The 20,595-nt window shown below is 33.0% G+C and overlaps 2 protein-coding genes across 2 annotated transcripts in view; one reads left to right on the top strand and one right to left on the bottom strand.

The window, feature by feature from the left end:
* The window catches only part of Crag (DENN domain-containing protein Crag), a 37,327-nt gene extending 22,980 nt beyond the window's left edge, over positions 1-14,347 (top strand). Inside the window, exons 23-35 of the mRNA XM_068766702.1 lie at positions 520-634; positions 1,594-1,705; positions 2,795-3,016; positions 4,000-4,086; positions 5,256-5,333; positions 7,473-7,699; positions 8,803-8,924; positions 9,466-9,648; positions 10,846-10,936; positions 11,214-11,396; positions 11,694-11,868; positions 12,305-12,421; positions 13,404-14,347. Coding sequence (XP_068622803.1) covers positions 520-634; positions 1,594-1,705; positions 2,795-3,016; positions 4,000-4,086; positions 5,256-5,333; positions 7,473-7,699; positions 8,803-8,924; positions 9,466-9,648; positions 10,846-10,936; positions 11,214-11,396; positions 11,694-11,868; positions 12,305-12,421; positions 13,404-13,587 — 1,896 coding nt within the window. The 3' untranslated portion in view covers positions 13,588-14,347. The remainder of the gene's footprint in view (positions 1-519; positions 635-1,593; positions 1,706-2,794; positions 3,017-3,999; positions 4,087-5,255; positions 5,334-7,472; positions 7,700-8,802; positions 8,925-9,465; positions 9,649-10,845; positions 10,937-11,213; positions 11,397-11,693; positions 11,869-12,304; positions 12,422-13,403) is intronic.
* A 2,239-nt stretch (positions 14,348-16,586) lies between these two features.
* Positions 16,587-18,645, bottom strand: LOC137923442 (neugrin). The gene is made up of 3 exons (XM_068766700.1): positions 18,423-18,645; positions 18,124-18,342; positions 16,587-17,346 (listed from the first exon to the last, which is right to left on the bottom strand). Exons 1-3 carry the CDS (start codon positions 18,624-18,626, stop codon positions 16,675-16,677), a joined length of 1,095 nt encoding a protein of 364 aa, XP_068622801.1. The 5' UTR covers positions 18,627-18,645; the 3' UTR covers positions 16,587-16,674.
* Positions 18,646-20,595: the final 1,950 nt, after the last annotated feature.

Raw genomic sequence — 20,595 nt, 5'->3', positions numbered from 1 at the left:
TTCTTCTGCGGATCTCTTCTTTTGAATTCGATTTCGCAGCGAAACTCCGAGAATAGTTTTTTCCATTGCTCTTTGAACTTCGGCTCGGATCTTCAGATTTTATAAAGCCCACCTTAGTAAAACCGTCATAAAATCGAGAACCATGATCACCTTACAAGTGTTACATTACGATTTCGTCATTGAAATATTAATAATATAACACGGATTATTAAAACATATAAAATAGGAAGGAAGGAAGTGGTGGGGGGTTTATCCAGGTCGCGTCTACTGGTTCGTGGTCGCCATCTTACGGCCTCGAGGGCTGTCGGTTACACAAGCGATGTACCAAGGCATATCCCATGTTGACATAAGTGTTTGATATTTTTTTAAATTGCTCCAAATATCCTGGATTCATCTTTGCATTCATGATGATAATGATGATGATGATGATCATGGATTATTGGAAATGTAACAATTGATTATTTTTAACTTTTCGTACTGTGTATAACGAAATAATATAACGTGTTAATGTGTTCACAGACGATTCATGTGAGTCCCGAAAGTCCGTCGGACTTGCGCATATTAACTCGTTCGGAGAGTTTCGCCGGCGACGCGCAAATACTACAAAACTTGCAAAGGCTTTCTTTCTCTAGCAGTAAGTTTCGACGTTATAAATGTAATCTATCTCACATATATGTAAATTGATATGCAAACTTTATTTTAAATTATGGTACCACTTGTTTAAAGGTACTGAAGCTTCTGTACCGCATCTTAGGTATACGCGGTGGGATAAAGGCTACTAACGGCCGTTCCGTTCTTTTAGTTCTCCGTCAATGCTTTCGACAACGAGTTTCATGTTTTTTTCCTCGACCCCACTTCGCCGCGTTTTTCTAACGTGCAGTACAGTAGTTTCGGTAGTACTACAATATACTAGTAATAAAAAACAAATATACTAGTAATGTGTAAATGCTTTTGCAAATTTCTTTAGAAATACTGGTACACTACTATCATTCCATTGACTTGTATTACAAAAAATAAATACAAAAGTTTAAAACCATTGATTAAGCGCCGTGTTACCGTTAATAAAAGATATGCGCCTATGTGATTCTTCATTTAAATTGTATTTACATTATCTTAATTATCGTGGATAGTGAATATACTTGTATTTTTATTATTATGATGAGCTAAGAAGAGTGGTGAAGCAGTCTTATGGGCGGTTTTTCCCCTTTTTTTCTGTACTAGATTACCATTATTGTCTTATTAGAATTGACTACTTTAAATTTAACGAGTATTAGAGTGAAGAGGGCGGAGGGCAATTTAGTCCTCATTTACGTAACTCTACTCGAGCATTAACTCAGCAACCTCGGCTCCGGCCGTTATATCCCATGCAATGTTACCAGGTTAGAAATTATCTAATTTAGGTTATGCCCGAAAGGACTAATTATTGGTAGGTTATTATTCATATTCAGTTGATTGTCCTACTCGTTGACTTTATTATTAAAAAAGTGTGAAAAAGGCTGTAAAATTCTATTTATTATAGCACTTTATTTCTTTCCTAGTTCGCAAAATAAACAGCTTATGAGGCTTTCACAATTTAACACTATTATTTTTTAGGTTCATCAAATCCAAAATCAAGATGCTCGAGAACATTGAGCTTTCCCGAGGAACCGGAGAAGGAAGCGCTCGCTACTGCATTTATGGAGAAAGCAAAGTCATCTCCTCTCAAGTATGTTTCAAGTTTATACTCATTTTTATTTCGGTATCCATAGTTTAGAATGTGGGACTAGAATAATCACAATTATTTTTCAAAAAATCATTCTGTCTCTATTATAATTTTTGATAAAATGCTTTCCCCTTCCTGTTTTAAGGACGGGTAATATACCTTCCTATTTTCACCCTCTCTCTCTCATCGTTCACAATTTCTCTCTTCTTCTTTCATATTTTCTATCACTCTCCCAGTATTCATTCAAATTACATTCACGCATCGTCTCCCGTGCCTCGCTATATTTCTTGTTACACGGTTTTGCCTGTTATAAATATTAATGAATCGTCAAATGTGTTGTGAAGTGAAAATCTCGTGAACGGTTCCACTAATATGGCATGGAGCGAAAAGTTACGAGAAAAATAGAAAAACATTTTTCCTCACACGGAACCTCACCTCTTTACCATAAAAACTATACAGTAAATAAAAAACTACTCTTTGCTATCGAGAATTCGACATCAATCGAAATAAAAAAATTGGCGTCTTAATATTATCTTTAGTTAATCGCATAATTATTACCTTATTACCCTAAATTTCTTTATGAGGTTGAATCAGAAGTACGGAGATCTGTAAACGAACGAAAGTAACCGACATAGTGCTGAGAATTGGGAAGTTCAAGTAGCAGGAGGACACAAAACACGCAGAACAGATGGCCCCTGGGGGCCTAAAGGTTTTATGAGATGAGACCACGGATCAGCATGCGCGGCTTAGGAAGTTCAACATTGTCAAGGTCGACAGATGATGCTGGATGCAGGTCACTTCCAGTCAATTTTATTGGAAATCTAGGCCTATGTACAGCAGAGGACTTTCTTAGGGTGAAATGATGATGAATGTATGTTCTTTTATCAACTCGTAAGGGCATATTGTCTTTGTTATTAGAGCTCGCATTTGCGGTGCGAGAAATTACCGTTTTCATTAGTTGATAGGATTTATTTGTGGATTGTTTTGTAATTATCTTCTCGCATTTAGTAACACAGATCACTGGACTACCTATGCCAATGCCGCCAGGTTTATGCAAATAACAATTGATTTTACTGATGTGATTTCTTATAGGGTATCGCCGCGAACGCCAGTGCTAGCTGATGACCCGCTGGGCGCGTTATGTCAGGAGGAAGAGACTGCAGGGCAGGCTGCTACGGAGGCCCCACCGGGAGGAGCACCAAGCTCACCGCCTTCGCCTCCTCGGCGACGCCACGAGCTCAGCGCCAGTCCCAAACTTTTCCGCCGCCGTGCCGGATCTTTCGCTGACGAAGACGAACAGGACACGCAGCCCGGGTACACGCCTTTATGTACAGATCATCCTGTATTGTTTGTATATGATACCAGTACTTTGATATATAAAAGAAGAGCTTCTTACTACATTCATATCTTCATCATTTTACGTGTATGACATTCTGGAAACGGTCCACCCCAATAGACTTCAGATAATTCAGATAGGTTTTTTGTTCACCTTTTGGGTCGACGTATTGTAGAATTGTAGTTACTAACTCGTTGTCTACACTTCATCTTTATATTGCCATTGGAAATATGTTGAATAAAGAATAATTTATAATAGGTCCAGGAATAGTTAGAATGGAAATTTATGCGCTGTAAAGTCAAAGACTATTGTTCATTTTATACTTTTTACATTTATTTGTTTCTCTAAATTATTGTTCACACGTGGTTTAGTGATTACCATTATGGTGTCAAATGTATCAAATTATCAACCAATAGACGTGTTTATTATTTTTAGTACCACCTGATTAACAAAGGTCAAATAAATGGACGTTTATTACATTGAGATTTTACTTGGGATATTATGGAGGCGGTTTTAATTAAATATTAACAAATGAATTGCAAAGGGTTAAAGAACTATTTTCGTTTCCTGCACACAAGTGGTTATAATTTTTTTGTCTCACTCACACAGGCCCATTCGCAAAATTATTTTCAAGATTGCTTTCCATAACAAGCCTACCCTTCAAAAAACATAAATATCGTTAACGTTTATTTCATCTTGTTATTCATTCATATATATATTCATATAGTATAATCTAGAGTTTAAAAATTGATTACCGATTTATTTATAAAGCAAAAAAAAAAAAAAACAAAACAAAAATACACGTTCGGACGCTCACGTGCCGTTCTAAATTTGAATTGTATAAGTAAGAGCTAGCCCAAAATCCGAACCCGAATAACCTGTGCACCCGCTAACCGAATCCCGTATCGCTAGCGCAGGCTTGCGTATGAACAAGATAACCTCGATAGTTTCCTCTCGACAGGAAACTACACAGGAGTGAGACAGCGCCCGCAGGCACCGTGTCCTCAAGCCTGGTCAGCCTTGGGAACACACTCAAGATCAGCTTTGGGTAGGTTCCCACCTAATTTATTGTCGTTTGACAGTGGAAATATTTGCACATATTAGTGTAACAAAGTAAGTTACAAGTCGAATGTATTGTACCAGCGTCTCTCTGTCACTCTGGGTGAGTAACTTGTATATTCCTTTGCTTGTGCATATTATTTTTGTTCCAATATTCCGCTATGATGTTAGATCATAGGTTCCCAACCTTTTATGGATTACCCCTTTGCAAGAAAATATCCAATTTTACGCGATAGATTGAAAAGAAACCACGCACTTGTAAAGCCATATAACTCAAGTCATTATATTTTTACGGCTGAATACTTATGACAATGTAAAAAAAAATTGCTGCTTAATTATTATAGACGGCGAGATAAATTTTTTTTTAAATATATGTATTTCATAACGGGACCCTTCAGCGAATGGCGCAGTACCGCCCCTTTTGGGAGCCTATGCGATGGACATTGCATTTTGTTTTTACAATTCTTTGTTTGTAGCATTAATTATGCTAGTTTTAAATTGCACCTTATGTAATATATTTTAGTTGTTAAAAATAATCGATGTTTGGGTTTATTAAAACAACGATTTTTATTTGTTGGGACATAAATACGTTAAGATGCTTACTTTGCGGGTTTAAAAATAATTTAAAAACGTAATAAAAATCAAAGAATTTAATTTAATACTTTGCACAAATCGATCCGTACAAAATAAAAATAAAAATATTTGTACAAGTTTTTCCATATTTTAATATCAACCTCAATAGAGTATAGTTTTAATTAAGATTGCCATTTTAAAAGCATGTTTAGTTTAAATACATTATTAGCATTTATACTTTTTATTTTGCTTATTTAACTTGAAAAACTTATGGATCTATTCTCATATCAAATGTTATATTTTATTTAAAACCAGATTTTTTTTTACTTTTAATTATAATAATTAAAAGTGAAAATAAAATTCTGTTTTTGAATATAATGTGCAAGCAAAAAATATTAATCCCACAGACTAGAGAACTAACAGAATTTTTACTATCCTAGCCCTTTCTTGCATTTATCTGTGCATTCCAAGTCTTGACTTTACCCCTACGAGTATATTAAGCAAATTAGATCCATTTGTTTTCGACTCACATTTCATTTAACTACATCACAAGCCAAAGCATTGCTAGCCTATTTGTTTCCTTAGACGTTATTCGCCTGGCAGGCTGTCGTTGCGCAAGGAAAATATGAAACTCGGAAAGGCTATGATCGAGAGTTACTTCAGGTAAGATAGTTCATTCCATTCATTCGTTGTCTCGGGATTTTGCTGGTGGAGGTAATACTTACACTATTGTCTTTGTTTAGTACATTAGGTGCTGTTAATCCAGTATAGTATGATTTAAAAGTTCTTTCGAATTTGATATGAAAATTAGAGACAAATTTTTAGAAAGTTAGGATACATTTAACTACAGTACATAGGCGCCATATTGTTCGATAGCTTTTCTTCATAATAAACAAAGCCTTTCTAGTCCCACTATACACACAACATCACTTTTTGTAACTCAACTCGGATTTTGTTACGTCCAAAGAAATAGACATGTCTTTTCAAGTTTATTACTATAAGCTAAAAGTTTTTCCTCAACCTTAATATTTACGTATTATATTCAAACAGATTTAATATAGCATTCATTTACTCGCAAATGAAAGGGACAGATGTTGGACTTTTGTGCTGTAAAGATGCGGTTTACATGGCTAATTTAAAAGTTGATCGAGTGTCAATTAGGAATTAAAATTTTATTTACAAGAAGGTGGAACTCGAGAAAAACAACTATTTTATTATTGTCAATACAATTTTAACTAAAGACAAGTTAATATAGCACTCTGTCAACCGAGTGAAAAGAACAGATGATTGCAGTAGCCATCAATTAATAATAGTGAATAAATATAAGCTTTTACATATTATTACGTTTTTTTTTAAATCTTTCGTTTTGCTATTAGTTACTAGGTGTCTTTCTTACATTAATATTAAACTTGTAAATGATAATGTATTTTTAACAGCAGTTTTTTTTTTCTTTGAATGATAAATATTTTTCTACCAGTGTAAACGTATTTTAACCTCGTTTAGGCTAACCACTACTGTGTTTAATATACTGTGTAAAATCTATGCTAGTAAAGTACAGTTAAAAACGTCTAATTCATTTATCATAGTGGTGAACCTAATCCTATGCATGTTATCATATAGTTAATCAATCAAGCTTGAATTTTTTTTTGCTAATACTGCACATTTTATTAAGTAATAATAAACCATGCTTTTATGTTCAGTTGTAACACAGTCATGACGGCAACATTGGTGGGCCATCACACATTAGATACAATGCAAAGTGAATAAACGTAACAAGTAAAATTATCTATGGCAGAGGTAAGCAACATGCGGCCCGTTAAAAATGCTTATGAAGCCTGCCAAATATTTCTAAAATTAATTTTATTCTGTCGATAATTTCTCGTAAATATATTTTAATAAAATTAATTGTAATAACATGGTAGTATATAAACTGAAACAATTATTCAAAAATGATCATAGATCAAGAATAAGTGATGCACAATTAGAAAGCTGCGTAAATGTAGCTACCTCCTCTATTCCGGCTTATATTAATTATCTTATATCGAAAAAACAATGCCGAACTTCTCATTAAAATTTCAAGTAATTCCGTTTTTCTGTTCCTATCTTTTTTTTTTCACATTTTGAAATTACAATTTATACGTGATATCTCTACTTTTGTTACCTTTAAATTCTCCTATTTATTATTAATAAAGTTTTGCAAATTATTAATATGTGTTACTTTATGTGTGGCCCGCGAATATTATATTATTAAATTTGCCCGTTGATTAAAAATGTTGCTCACCCTTGATCTACGGTACTTCAATATATAGCATATATAGTTTTATTAATTGTACATAATTTATATTTGTTTTAAATTTGGTAAGTAAAGATGAAGCGTTCGTGGATGGATGTTGGCATCTACGTTATATTTTCGAGGATGTCAGGCGGGTGCGTTTGCCAGTCCATGATCTCCAATCCAGATCGTGGTACAGGGTCAAGAACTCGTTAACGTTTAAATCCCACACCCAAAGTAAAAACAAGCTGCTAGTGAAGCGGGGAGGGCTCTTGCCATCAGGTCTTATCTCGGAAATATAGTTGTAATAGATCGCTTCACGGTACTCTGACGCTCTTTGTGTTAAACGATTTTATTTAAACAACAGTCAGCTCATTACTGCGAGATATTTATTTCACGTTTAATACGACTTACGGTGAAGCAGCCTGAAGTATTGCATTACAATTTGTGAATATCTTGCTTTAACTCTATTGTGTATAAGACAAACAAAAGTAATTGTATTTAGTAATGCAAATCTCATAATATTCCAGTCCCACAAGTATAGCCGGTAAGAAATCTAACGAGCTCCTCCAGAGCGGCCTGAGCAGTCTCAAGTCAGCCGCAACCAGTATGGCGAAGAAGTTCGATGAGATGAAGGAAGTGATCTCAGCCAATTCTACGCCGGTGAAAGGCGCGTTCGGGAATGCCACCAGCGCTCTGACCAGCTTCATCACTGAAGAGGATTCCAACGACGGTTCGTCCGAAGTGAACCCTGATGGTAAATGAATTTAATCCTTTATGTTAAGTGTACGCATATATGTAGTTTCACAACATATCTTAGACCTTCTTCTTCTTAGTTTTAAGTACAAAATTAAAAGTGTATTATTAAAGACTTCTTATTCTAACATTGAAAAGTTTTTAGTTGATCGAAAGGTATGGAACTTGGTATGTTGATTCATCATGATATTTCAATGTATTGAAAAGTAAAAAATCAAACATTGAAAAATTTCTTTGTTGAAAGGTCAACCCTTGAGTTTCTTCTTTGCAGATCACCGTTACCAACAGATGGTAGGTTACTACGTGTAATGTTAAAATAATTGTTGATTCAAAAGTGCGTGTTAATGCCCACCCGAATAATGATATTTCGAATTAGTATCATTTTATTACAGAGTAGGAGTAATAAAGAATTAAGTAATAACATTCTGTTGACAATTTAGAATTACTGTTTTGTATTTGGTAGAAAATTCCAGTTTCGTCATATTCCAATTAGCTATTGGAATATGACAAAATCCTAATAGTCTAAATATTGTACCCTCGTCGCAGTATTTCTTCCAAGTCGCGGTAGTCACTTTTCGCTTCACAATTACTTTGTAAACTGTTTTTTGGACCGTGCTTAATGACTGATGTCGATTGAAACGATCTCGCACTTCAGGCCTCCTTGGTAAGCTGCCAGCAGCTCAATGAGCCATGGAGTGCTATGCTTCGGATTTCTCAACTACATATAAAGAATGTGAAGATCCGTAAGGGGGCTTCAAGATTCTGGAGTAGAGAAAACCGAAAGCCGAAAAAGTCGTCGGAAGACCCTGGATACAGACCGTTTTCAACTAGTTCTTGTGAAATGAATTCTGTGAGAATAATAGGAAATATGAAGGTTTAAAGAGAGCGAAAATAGTAAGCTAATACCTGTCCCAAAAATAAAAGGGGGGAACCGAGGTATAAATATATAAAAAAACTAGTCTTTGGCGGAATTTTAAGTGAGAGATCTATGTCCATTAGCATCAATGCTGATGATGGTAATGATGAAAAACTGGATTTGAACAATTGTCAACAATAGGTATTTATAAGTTGAATTTCATGTTAAAATTGTTTTATAATTATTAGAATGGTCGAGTGGTGGATTCCGGCGCGCGTCCAGTGAGGCTGAGCTTGCATGCAGCATGGAGCGTGGCTCCCTCGCCACGCTGCTGTCTCAGCTGCCCGACAACTTGTACCCGCAACATGCGGTTAGTGATCTGCATTACTCCAGTGTTACCGAAACCGCTGTACCCTTTTGGTATGCTCACGGTGAAACGGGGGGAGTATCGGCCTATCTGGTCTATTCCGCTCTTTTTATGGCACGTTATAGCAGTTTCGGTAACTAAAATCTTGACTACTAATTTTCAACTATATCTATAGTTTTAATATGGAAATGCCCCCAAAAAACAAGGGCAATAAAAATAGGAAAAAATTATAACAATATACATATCTAATATTAAACATCTCAATTATACCTTCACACCTTTTACCGATTAATTTTAATTTTTTGCCTTCATTCTGTCTTCTGCTCTTTGCGCTCTTATTCAATCTCTCCGTTATTTAAAAGAAGCTTCTATCACATATTCCCATTTTTAAATAGTTTTTTTACTACCTACTATTTAACAGAATTTTGATTACTTTATTCTTTTTTTATTCAGGTCTCATAGCATCGTAGATACATCTGCATTCAAAAAAATATTGTGTGCATTTAAATATTTGGCAATAATTGTGAATCAATAAATTTGACAGGAGAGCTCTGGCAACATGGAAGCGTCGGTCCGTGTTTACCTGACGTCGTGTTCGCAATGCCACCAATGTTTGGGCGCGCTGTACGACGAAGATATTATGGCGGGCTGGGCGGCTGATGATTCAAACCTAAACACACGCTGCACGGCGTGTGGACGACACACAGTGCCGCTACTTACGGCCCAGGTACCGTCACGCACACATATTTACAAACACTTCTTTCTCACATACCTATAATACTCTAACTTTGAATGTAATTACTTCTATATACCTATCTCGAAAATAAATTACACTATTTTTAATTATTGCACCATACAAATTAGACGTATGTATTTGTGCTAAACATAATTAATATATATTAGAAAAGGACCACATGCTCTTGTGCGGAAGTGGTGGAAATATTGGTCCTTTTCTTACTTATGATGGACTTCCGCAAGGTAACGCCTGATTCCATTAAATAATATAAAATAACAATTAAAATACATCAATTAAAAATAAACTGGTGTCAATATAGAACATACATATGTTTTATCATAGTAATTTTATTTTAACAAAGCAGTAGCTATAGATATAGTCTGCGTTAACAAATGTTCAGGTGGATCATTATTGTCCGCTAACCTACTTATTACCCCACAACCGATCAAATCTTCTGATTTTTTTATTTACAATTGATACAATCAGACTCATTGTTGCGTTTCAAAGGATACCTTTAACTAGTCTCCATGACACTTGACTTTCTGGTTAGAATCGATTTCTTTTGATTTTTAACGCGTATAAACTATAGAGTAGTGTTACTCAACCTTTTTTTGACACACGTAATGTATACATAAAATGTCGACACAAAATGTGAAAATTAATTTGTCTACTTATTATATTAACATATTGAAAAAAGGTATTATAAAAATATGTAAAATAAAACTATATATTTACAAGCTAATAACAACAATATTTTACATGAATAATACAGCTGTTTTATTCCGTGTGGAAAAAAAAAATCACCTTTTTTTTAAAATTTCGAGCCACTTTACGAATTGCAAGGTACACTAAAGTTAACGCTTTGGCTAAGAATTATTGAGGGGTTAAGTACTGGTTTATAATCGATGTAGTATTTCGCAAGTTTGATTCCTAACAAGAGCACATTGTCCTTGTATTTATACTTTATCTCATTTGGTATAAAGAAATCAGCATGTAATCAAGATCAGAAATTTTAAAGATTACATTATTTCAATATGCAATGAACAAGCATGATAAATGCCTCATGTACTTTGTGGGAATTGCAGTGTCTAAATATTATATTACCAAAAACAATTTGCTACAAATAATAAAAATTGCGATGTGGCAATTTAAAGACAAATATTTATTTAATTTTATTTTATTTCATAGATCATTCGAGAAGGGCAGAGTCAACCCGAAACAATTAGCGTGCCTTACTTAAATCCGTTGGTTCTGCGAAAGGAGTTTGAATCCATATTAGGTGAGCCGACTTTATATTTCCACTTATTTTTTAATATATTTATTTTTTGACTGCCGACTACAATAGTCAATAACACAATGTTATCATAATCGATTTGCTACTTCTTCATTCATTTTTTTATTTTGCGTGTTGATAATTTTCTTTAAAAATAACTATTTCATAAAAATACGCATAGTTTTGGATAAAGTCTAAACTTAAACTTTAATGAACCAACATATTAACAATAAAAAAATTCTTAGAATTTGTGTACTGAATATTTATAATTGTTACCAAACAGGTAGGGAAGGCGATTCTTGTTTGGCCGAACCAGAGTTTGTGGAGTCCCATCCTATTGTCTACTGGAATCTGGTTTGGTTCCTGGAGCGTGCCAACATCGACAACCATCTACCAGATCTGCTGTGTTCCAACTTCTCGACCATGTACCAGAGCAGCGACACTTTACACGACACCGATAATACTGGTAATTTTTTTTAGTATAAAGTGAAATTTATGTAGTGAATGATTTTCAACGTAATGATAATTTACATTACATATCGAATCAAAAATGAGGAGATCCAAAAAAAAAATCAAGTTCACTGACGTAGCTCGAAGAATTGCTCGTCTAAAATGGCAGAGTGTGGGGTACATCGCAGGTTCCTAAGTGGCGACCACAAGTCAGTAGTCCGACCCACGCCGTTATCGTGGCGATCTTTGGGGGAGGCCTATGTCTTGCAGTGAGTGTCTGGGAAGGCTGAAAAGAAGAAATGTAATTTTTTAGGTTGCATGGTGCGGTGCTGCTGGGAGGGTGCGCGTGGCACGGGCGGGGCAGGCGAATCGGTGGAGGCGGGGGCGCCTCTGCACGTGGTGTGGAAGGCAAGACGCGCTCAGCCGCCGCGCTCGCAGCAGCTTCGAGCGCTGCTTCTTACCGAGCATGATTCAAGAGCTGCACACACGTACGTACACTTCACAAAAACTTTTTATATTTATTCATTTAATTTAGTTATAAATACAGTGATAAAAAAGTTAAAATTTAAGATATATTAACTGCACTCTAATTACTGGTTCCATTCTTTAAAGAAATCCTCTAAACCTTTCTATATATTATAGTAAGGAACTATCATGCGAGAACTTTGAAATCTTTGACCACATTGATTTTTATCAAAATAAATTTCTTACGAAATATGACGTTAGTTCTAGAACTCTAAAGAACAAAGTAAAGGACTCTTCACTTACAAAGAGTCGATGTAAATAAATTAAAATATGTAAAATTTGTAATAATATTTTGCAATAATTATAATAAATTAAAAAAATATGGGATGTCAATAGTGTATTTACAAGATACCTTTAGGAACTAGCTGTGTTTATTATTTTACAATCTCCTGATTTCAGAGTTATTCTAGCGGTTTTGGATGGACTCTTGAGTAACGATCTGTCCGACGCCCTGAGGAAGCTCGCAGCGTGGCGGGAGACCTCTAGCGGCAACAAACGTTATCCGTCCTTTTATAGGTATTGTTTTATCTCTCTCTTTACTTTAGCAGATATCTACAAGTATATATAATACAAAGTAAAAACATAAACGGTCCTCATAGGTAAGCTAACAGCTAATTAAAAAGCCATGGAGAGAACTATGCTAGGGATTTCTTTATAAGATCGAATCAGGAATGAAAGGAAGAAAGGAAAGTGATCGACATACATAGCCCGGCGGATTGGCAAGCTGAAGTGGTAGTTGAACACGTAACAAGCAGACCAAATGGCTATTAGCACCTAGAGGTGGAGATTATGAGGTGGATCTTGTACAAGGTGTAAAGACCTTGTTAGGGTCAACGGTAATCGCGAGATACAGACCGTTTCCAACCGGTCCTATTGGAAATCTTGGAGAGAGGCTTATGTCTAGCTGTGGACGCCCTAACTATGATGCAGTGACAGCCTATAATATAGTAGGTCATGTGGTACCTTTGTCTTGGTAAAATTATGACATTACAGTATCTGTTGTATGACATTACAGTATCTATTATACATGTAACATGGAGCTCCCGAAGATTTTGTATTTCAAAAGCTTTAATAGCAATTTGTAAAACTTAATGTCAAGCATCATCTTACTTGTTCCATACCTTTTATAAAAATAACACCTTTTTTTAAACACTAAAAATAAAAATGTAAAAATGTGCCATTGTAACAAATTATGATAGATTAGTTGCAGGAGGAAAGAAGACAAATGTTAATAAAAAAGTATCTCAAAAACTTATTATCTGCAACCATAACTTCCCTGTCCCACACCAAACGGAACAAAAATAAAGAATAATGGATTTGTTATAACTAGCCTGACGCATAGATTACTTAGATTTATGAGAATATTACTAATTAGAATAAAGTTTTGTTTTGTGTACTATGTCACTTTTTTATTTATATTCACGACGGTAGACTAAACAAACTGTTACCTTTTTTATAGTTTATCGAGTGAATTTGATACATGCTGTGTGATTTCCAGGGATATTGTGTTTCTGTCAATGTGTGCCCTCGGCGAGCAGAACATTGACCTGGTGGCCTTGCAGCGTGAATACACGCGTGCGCTAGAACAGCTCGGCGGTGAGGCTCGTCCACAGGACTTGCCACCTTCGCCTACCGCTTTCTGCTGCCGACATTACTTCAAGCGCTTGTCACTCGCCAGATAAACCCACCTACCTGCGCGTACTATTTCTGTCCAATTCCCTTGAAAATAATTCGTTGACAACGAGGACGGACACGAAAACCTTTTTCTCGTGTTAATTCATAGAATAAAAGTACAATTAATTCACTTACTCTTTGAAACACCGGAATGAAATATCTACTATATGAAATACCTATTGTCCGATAGATAATGCGGAGTAACAGAAGTGGGTAGCTACTAAAATCTTGTTTTTTCGAGTAAAATTTGCAGTGGCCACATTCAGTTTGCTTATTAATGTAAAATTAAAACTACGTAATAACACCTGTCTCATGGATACATACAGCCTTAGTAAAAGTAATCAGTACTCCTATTATAATGCACCCTAACATTTGTCTTAAGTATGTTTTGGGGTGGCTAATATGTCAAGGCTGTACATGACTTATTGGTAGTTTATTATAGTCATGGGGAATGTTTATTATTTTAATTATAATTATCTAACAAATACCGTAATATTCACGAACAGATAAGTTTTTAATTACGAACTATTTTCCAGATATTAAAAAGGTGTTACGTCCTAGGTCTTAAAAATGTGTGTAAAAGCACTTGATAAACGTGTGATAGCTTTTGATTATTACAGTAATGCCTAAATGATGTAAATTTCTGAAACATTAGTATTTTATAATGAATTTGACTTATACAAATTGAATGTATCAAAAATAATTTAACTGTAGGTATTAGAAATATGACTAATAAACAAATGTTTAATAATTACAACACTAAATCTACTAATTTCTTTTTTTACCAAAGAATGGATAATGGTATAATTGAAAATACCTATTTGTTTTACATTTTTTCCAGATTCCCCCATTTGTATTGAATTTCAGCGTTTGGTCATTTTTTTAGATGTTTGTGTATGTAAACCTACATCCATAATCTTAATGTATCTATGATGATCATATTCGAGCCTTAATAATAAAACAATGATTTCGTTTTAAATCGATTCAAGTGTTTAAAATTTTCTCAATAAAATGTGGTAAGAATTTACATTAAATATTTATGGACAACTTTTGAATAAAAAATTAATATTTTAAGCAATTATCAACGTCATTTAAATTAGTGGTGCTTCTTTTAATTGGCTTGACATTTGGTTTTGTTGTATATATATATTTATTGAAATCTATGACACAATTTTTATTTTCTTTTACTTAAAAATTATTGACTATTCGACATTGTTGATGTATAATATAAATTTATTTGGTTCACTGTAAATAATTATGAAATCTAATGTGACATTCATGGTATATAAATTGAAGTGTGTGTGACAAAACCTGTAGAGTTGCTTATGAGTTAAACATGTATTTATCATGTCGCAATAACGAAATTATCAAGTTGTTTTAAAAAACCGTAATTGTTTTTATTGCACACTTTTTTCATTATATAATTTTTTTGCCTATTTTTACGGGTGCTTCTTCAGAATATTTCCTATTGGGAATCATTTAATTGTAAATAAAATTGTCTTCAAATCTTTCATAAACGACACTAAAATATTGTTAAATGTCTTAATGAATTCTTAATTTTGTACATTACAGTATTGCGAAAAAAATTTACATCAAAATTACATGTATACATATATTTATGAAGGGTACGATACGTAATGCAATTGTATAGTTCGATGTAGTTTTCTCAAATATTCAAATTGTTTGTAATGTTGTCTACTATTTAAGAAAGAATTTAACAGCAAGTCGGTAAAATGGCGGCCAAATAATGACGGTATTATTTGTATGATAAAATATTTAATCGATTTTTTAACATAACGTCTTCGATGTAAGTCGCTAATTAGTGTCCATATTGTATAAGTTTTATGAAATGTGGCCTAATATAGTATTTATAAGAGCTTCGCCATATAGAATTGCTATGTTTGTCAGTATAGATGTCTCTAAAGAGATTTCTGATGATGTGCTTAAAATATTCCGTGCAACAATTTCATAGTAATTTAGAACATTTTTAGAAAACTGATTCCATACACATTAATTTTTAAAAATTATCATTGCTTAATTGCAATATTGCCGTTTTTCGATTTATTTGAAGACTGGAAATTTGTGCATTTCACTCACAAACACTACACTTGTTAAATTTCTCAATTTAATACTCAAACATAAATGTGATTATAAAAACGTAGTATGTGTTCACATGAATACATATTCAAATTAACAATCCATTTTCACAATGTCTATGCCACAATAATTAGAAAAATATTTTAACGACCATTTAAAATATTTTTAATAAGAATAGTGGTATTTCATAATACACTCTATTTGCCTCTGAATTCGCCCCAAGACGATCATGGTATTTAGGAATTCTAGCAACATTGTGTTAGTGAATTTTGGAGCATTGTATGAGTAAAAGTACAAGCATAGGGGCTTGTTAATTTTTCTTTGAAATGTGTTGTTAATATTATATATTTTTAAAATCACGAATAGTACATCATTTAATATTGTTTCATTTTAAAATATTATTAAATAACTAAAATATTAAAATTTATGAGCATGTTTCAAAAAAATTCAAGTTTTTGGAATGCTTTTTGTGATGTCTTGGTGTTTACCTGATTTACAATGTATACAAATTACAGAACGAATCTATTATAGACAAGTTTTTCGTTTTGAATAATCCTTTTTTTTATTTCACTTATAAAGGAAACAATATAAATTAAGGTGTGATGCTTGAAAAGTCCAAAAATAATTAATATGGTTTTTCTATACTATTTGGTTTAGACGTTTTTAAATATGATTCTAAATCCTTGAACATACTTCTAGTTAAAAAAAGTGATTTTACCAGCCATATATATTTTTTAATATATTGAATAGTAGATGTTGTACTGTATATTTATAAGGAGACGAATAATTACCTAAATGGAAATGATGACCTAAATGTAAAGAAAACAAGTATGATAATTAAAACTGACACAATAATTATGAAGTGTACACATTTTAGCAATATGTTATTTGATTTTATTTAAGTTATTTTATGATAATGGACTAGTTATATTAAAGTGCATATAATTTTTATATAAAAGCAATAAGGCTTAAATAGTGATGTTTTATTTATTTCATAATTATTCAGATACACCTATGACTCTGTATAAAAATTTGCCATCATGATCATAATAACAATCTTTTAATTTGTATGTGGCACCTTTTTTATAAGCTTTTTTTGGAATTCTGATTCTTTCAGGATAACCCACTATCTCCATTGATTTACTCTTTTCTTGGTATTCTTCCAACTCTTCTTCTTTTGGGGTATAATTTGTCACTTCTACTGTTTTGTGATTAACAAATTCCTCTTTCTTCACAGTGTCTATTATTATTTGATCTGATGCTTCTACATTGTTACCACTTTCCAATCTTTTTCTTATCCTTGCTGTTAGGTCCTCCAATGTCATTCTTTGTGGATCCCTAACAATCTTTTTGTTATTTGAACTATCTGTGTGATCATGTTCACTTTTTTTGAAATTATTCGTACCATTTTCGACATTATCTTTATTAGAACACCTGTGTATTATTTGCTCGAATTCTCCCATTTTGTGAGATTGTGTTAAGTCGACTTTTATTGAGGTTTTATTAAGAGGAGGTATTTTACGTTCAGAAAATTTTAAAAAGTGTTGACGTAAGTCCTCTGGTATATTTAATGTTCCATCTTTAAGTTCTCTCCAATTTCTCATAGCAGAAGCATCATGGCGTGCAATACGTTCCTCAGTAGCAGGCTTCCATGGATACTTCAGTAGTTTCTGTAATTAAAAATATTTTTATTAATAAACAACAGATTAATAAAAATGTCTAATGTGCCAGATTAATAAAGATGTCTTTTGAATAAAATAACAAATTAGATCATGAATTCATAGCTATATGTTTAAGCTTAGCCTAATACAGATCGAAAATTTACGATTGAATGAAAATTAACCTAATTTGGAAACAACCATGTAAATGACAAAAATTAACCATCTTTTCCAATATAATTCTCATTTTATTAGCAGTTATTTCATATGCACCAATCTAATATAGAAATTCCGTTAAAGCCATGGTGATTAGTAGTACAAAAATACTATGACAAAAAGAAAAAAGTAGTAGTTGATACTTATTATAAAGTATTTCTGTAGATATGCATGACTGACACTTAACTTTTAAATAATTATTAATAATTTTGAATAAGCTACTGTTTATATTGAATTAACTACTAAATACATACTGTTTTAGAGGCGTATATAGTGAAAAAATCAAATATGACTATGACAAATATTTTGTAGGATCCATAATTATGTACTTTCTTAATTTGTAAAATTATTAACTATAGCAGAGTGCATTCAATTTTAATTTGTTTATTCTCCTTTACAATATATTCACTAATATCCAGGTAAAACTGTTAACACATTTTGGAGTGTGTACTTGGAAGTAGAGAATTAATTAGGCTTAGGTACTAAAAAGGCTTAGTTATTAAAAGCTCTTATTAAGTTATTAGATTGACCAGCAGTAATACATCCTACAATTTTAGGTTTAAAGTGTTATACCTTCGCAGTTTGAACAGTAACAGGAAAACTTTCTGCTATCCTTTCTAATGTCCATTCGTCTGGATGAGTTGTAACCAGGTGACGAATTTGTTCCTTTTCACTCCACGTTAAAAGGTTCGGCGTATTTTCTTTGAAATATTTTTCTTTTACAATTTTTTTAGGTAGGTCTAATTTTCCCATTAAAGTCTCGTTTAAATGTTGAGTATAGGCTTCACCGACCTGCAAAAATTATAAAAAATTAAAAACACTACATTTCATACAAAATGAATTAAAATAACGGTAAGTATTAGTAAACGAACATTATAGAATGTACTGCTAGATTCTTCCATGAATTCTTCTGCGTCTTCATCTTCGATCTTCACACCTTGTTGCCGAAACGCTTTGACTCTTTTATTTAACCCCGGGTTTGGGCCCGTAACATCTAATTGGCGCCTGTTCCTTAAATTTCGTATTAATATTTTTTCGGTAATGTTTATTACATGTCTTAATTTAATGCCAAACATTTTGAGCAATGTATTCAAACATAACCTATTACAATTGACAGATATTATTATCCAATCTATTGTGTTGACTACTAGATTTTGGGCCAACTACTAAAAAACATTAATATATTTTATTATATATATAAGTATTAAAATTTTTTGATGAAATGTTTAGTTGATAATTATTCTATAATCCATTCCTTAAATGAATTTCAAATAATTGATAATGTGTATTAATAAATAACACTTGATTTTAATACGTATAAATACTTTTTTGTCATCAGAGAAGGAACGGAAAATTATATGTATTTGTTTAAGAACCTGGGAACCTCAGACCTTCGTCATTTAATACAAGCTGCAAAATTTATCCACATGGATGCTCACAATGTAGGAAAAAATGATGAACCATTACAAAATTTGGGTTACCGTGGATTTGGCAGGTAAACTGTACCAAAAGTGTGTATAATACCGACTAAGTTCCTTAAATATTGAAGTGAGATTATTGGTGTGACCTTTAGAATTTTGTTAAAAACACTTGATTCATTCACACACTTAACATCGTGGCGACCCTTAATGTTTATGAAATTAATGTTCTATTTACCTTATAGTATAGATGCTGATTTTTTTAATAATATACGGGTAATAATTAGATGTTTTCTCATTGGCCTGGCATTTTTGACATTTTGAGCTCCTTGCCAGACAAGCATTTAGGGTTTTTTTTAAGTAATCGAGGAATATTTTTTGGTTTCACCACTTTTTAGGTAGTGAAACGCTGAAGGCATTTCGTCTAAAAAAGTATAAAGAGATAAACAACAAACTTATTACTTTTTCACTGAATTGACAAAGCGCCAAGTTCTTAGGCACCTTCGGCTGACGCTCCATAGAATGACTTTGCGTAAGGGCCTCTGGGAAGGCATCATGTCTCGGTTTGTCACTTGAAACACGTGCATTCCCATTTCAGAGTGTCCGAGAGGGCCTAACTTTTGATCGGGTGTTTTTACTGATTTCGGTTCGGTACGTTTGGTCAAGGATTTGTATTAACGAGACAGAGGACGTGGTGAAATTTGTGGTGTTTTACCGTTACTTTTAGTAATACTAAAGAAGTTGTTTGTTTATTTACACTTGAAGACGTACTATGTACTCTCTTTCTCTTTTCAATACATTTTTTATGTTGAAATAGTCAAGCCAAACATTTATTTTATTGCATACTTGCAATTGTTTTCTGTCAAAATCTATATATTTTTGACTAAGAACAATGTCGGTTTTAAAGTTTGGCTATGTTAAATCGGTCGAAGCCAAATAATTATTAAAAAGATTACGCGATAAAAAGCTATGAATCTTTTTATTAACGCGCTTTATAGTCTTTTTTATAAAAAGGCAGCAACGCGAACACTTTGTGATATGAAAGAGTACGTAAAACAAAGGTACAGTGGAATCATTAACTTGACGCCTTAACAATTTAAATAGCAATTGTTGCTGATTACAATCGTTGATCGATTATTAACTAAAACTTAGTATAAAATTTACTACAAAATACTTTGTTTTTTTACATTTACTTTGGTTTTTTTGATTAAATTTATTCGTAAAGTTGAAATATTCAACTGGTATGCTTGGCGCTATATGACAAAAAAACTGTTGCGGTGTGGATTATTGAAATCTAGTTTAAAATTAGTAATTTTTGTTAGAAAATTGAAAATGAACGGTTACGCGGCCTACTTCATGCATTAGCTTTTTAATTTCATTTAGAATAAAGGTTTATAGATAGGAAGAGAGGACTCCTCTTTTAAGATTCTCTATTTCTAAGCCTGTAAGAAAAAATACTGGGGCTATTGTGGTCTCTGAACTGATTAAGATTTCAAGTTACAAAGTATGTTTCGTTGTCTGTAGCATGTAATAAATATTATTTGCTACTCGTGCCGTGTCAAGATATGTACGGGTAATATGTTGCGGCTCGGAAATCAAATTTGTCAATTTCACATGTATAATATTC

The sequence above is a fragment of the Battus philenor genome, unplaced genomic scaffold, assembly GCF_028537555.1.
Source record: "Battus philenor isolate CCGP_79_NKW_IND1 unplaced genomic scaffold, ilBatPhil1.0.hap1 SCAF_21, whole genome shotgun sequence".
NCBI lineage: Eukaryota > Metazoa > Arthropoda > Insecta > Lepidoptera > Papilionidae > Battus > Battus philenor.
This window is presented reverse-complemented; position numbering and strand designations above follow the sequence as displayed.

Excerpts from the sequence above, each read along its gene's own strand:
- LOC137923442 (XM_068766700.1), bottom strand. The coding sequence starts at position 18,626 with ATGTTTGGCATTAAATTAAGACATGTAATAAACATTACCGAAAAAATA. Across the intron at positions 18,343-18,422 it reads CTAGCAGTACATTCTATAAT|GTCGGTGAAGCCTATACTCA; the intron begins GTTCGTTTACTA and ends TAATTTTTGCAG. Across the intron at positions 17,347-18,123 it reads TTACTGTTCAAACTGCGAAG|AAACTACTGAAGTATCCATG; the intron begins GTATAACACTTT and ends TTTTAATTACAG.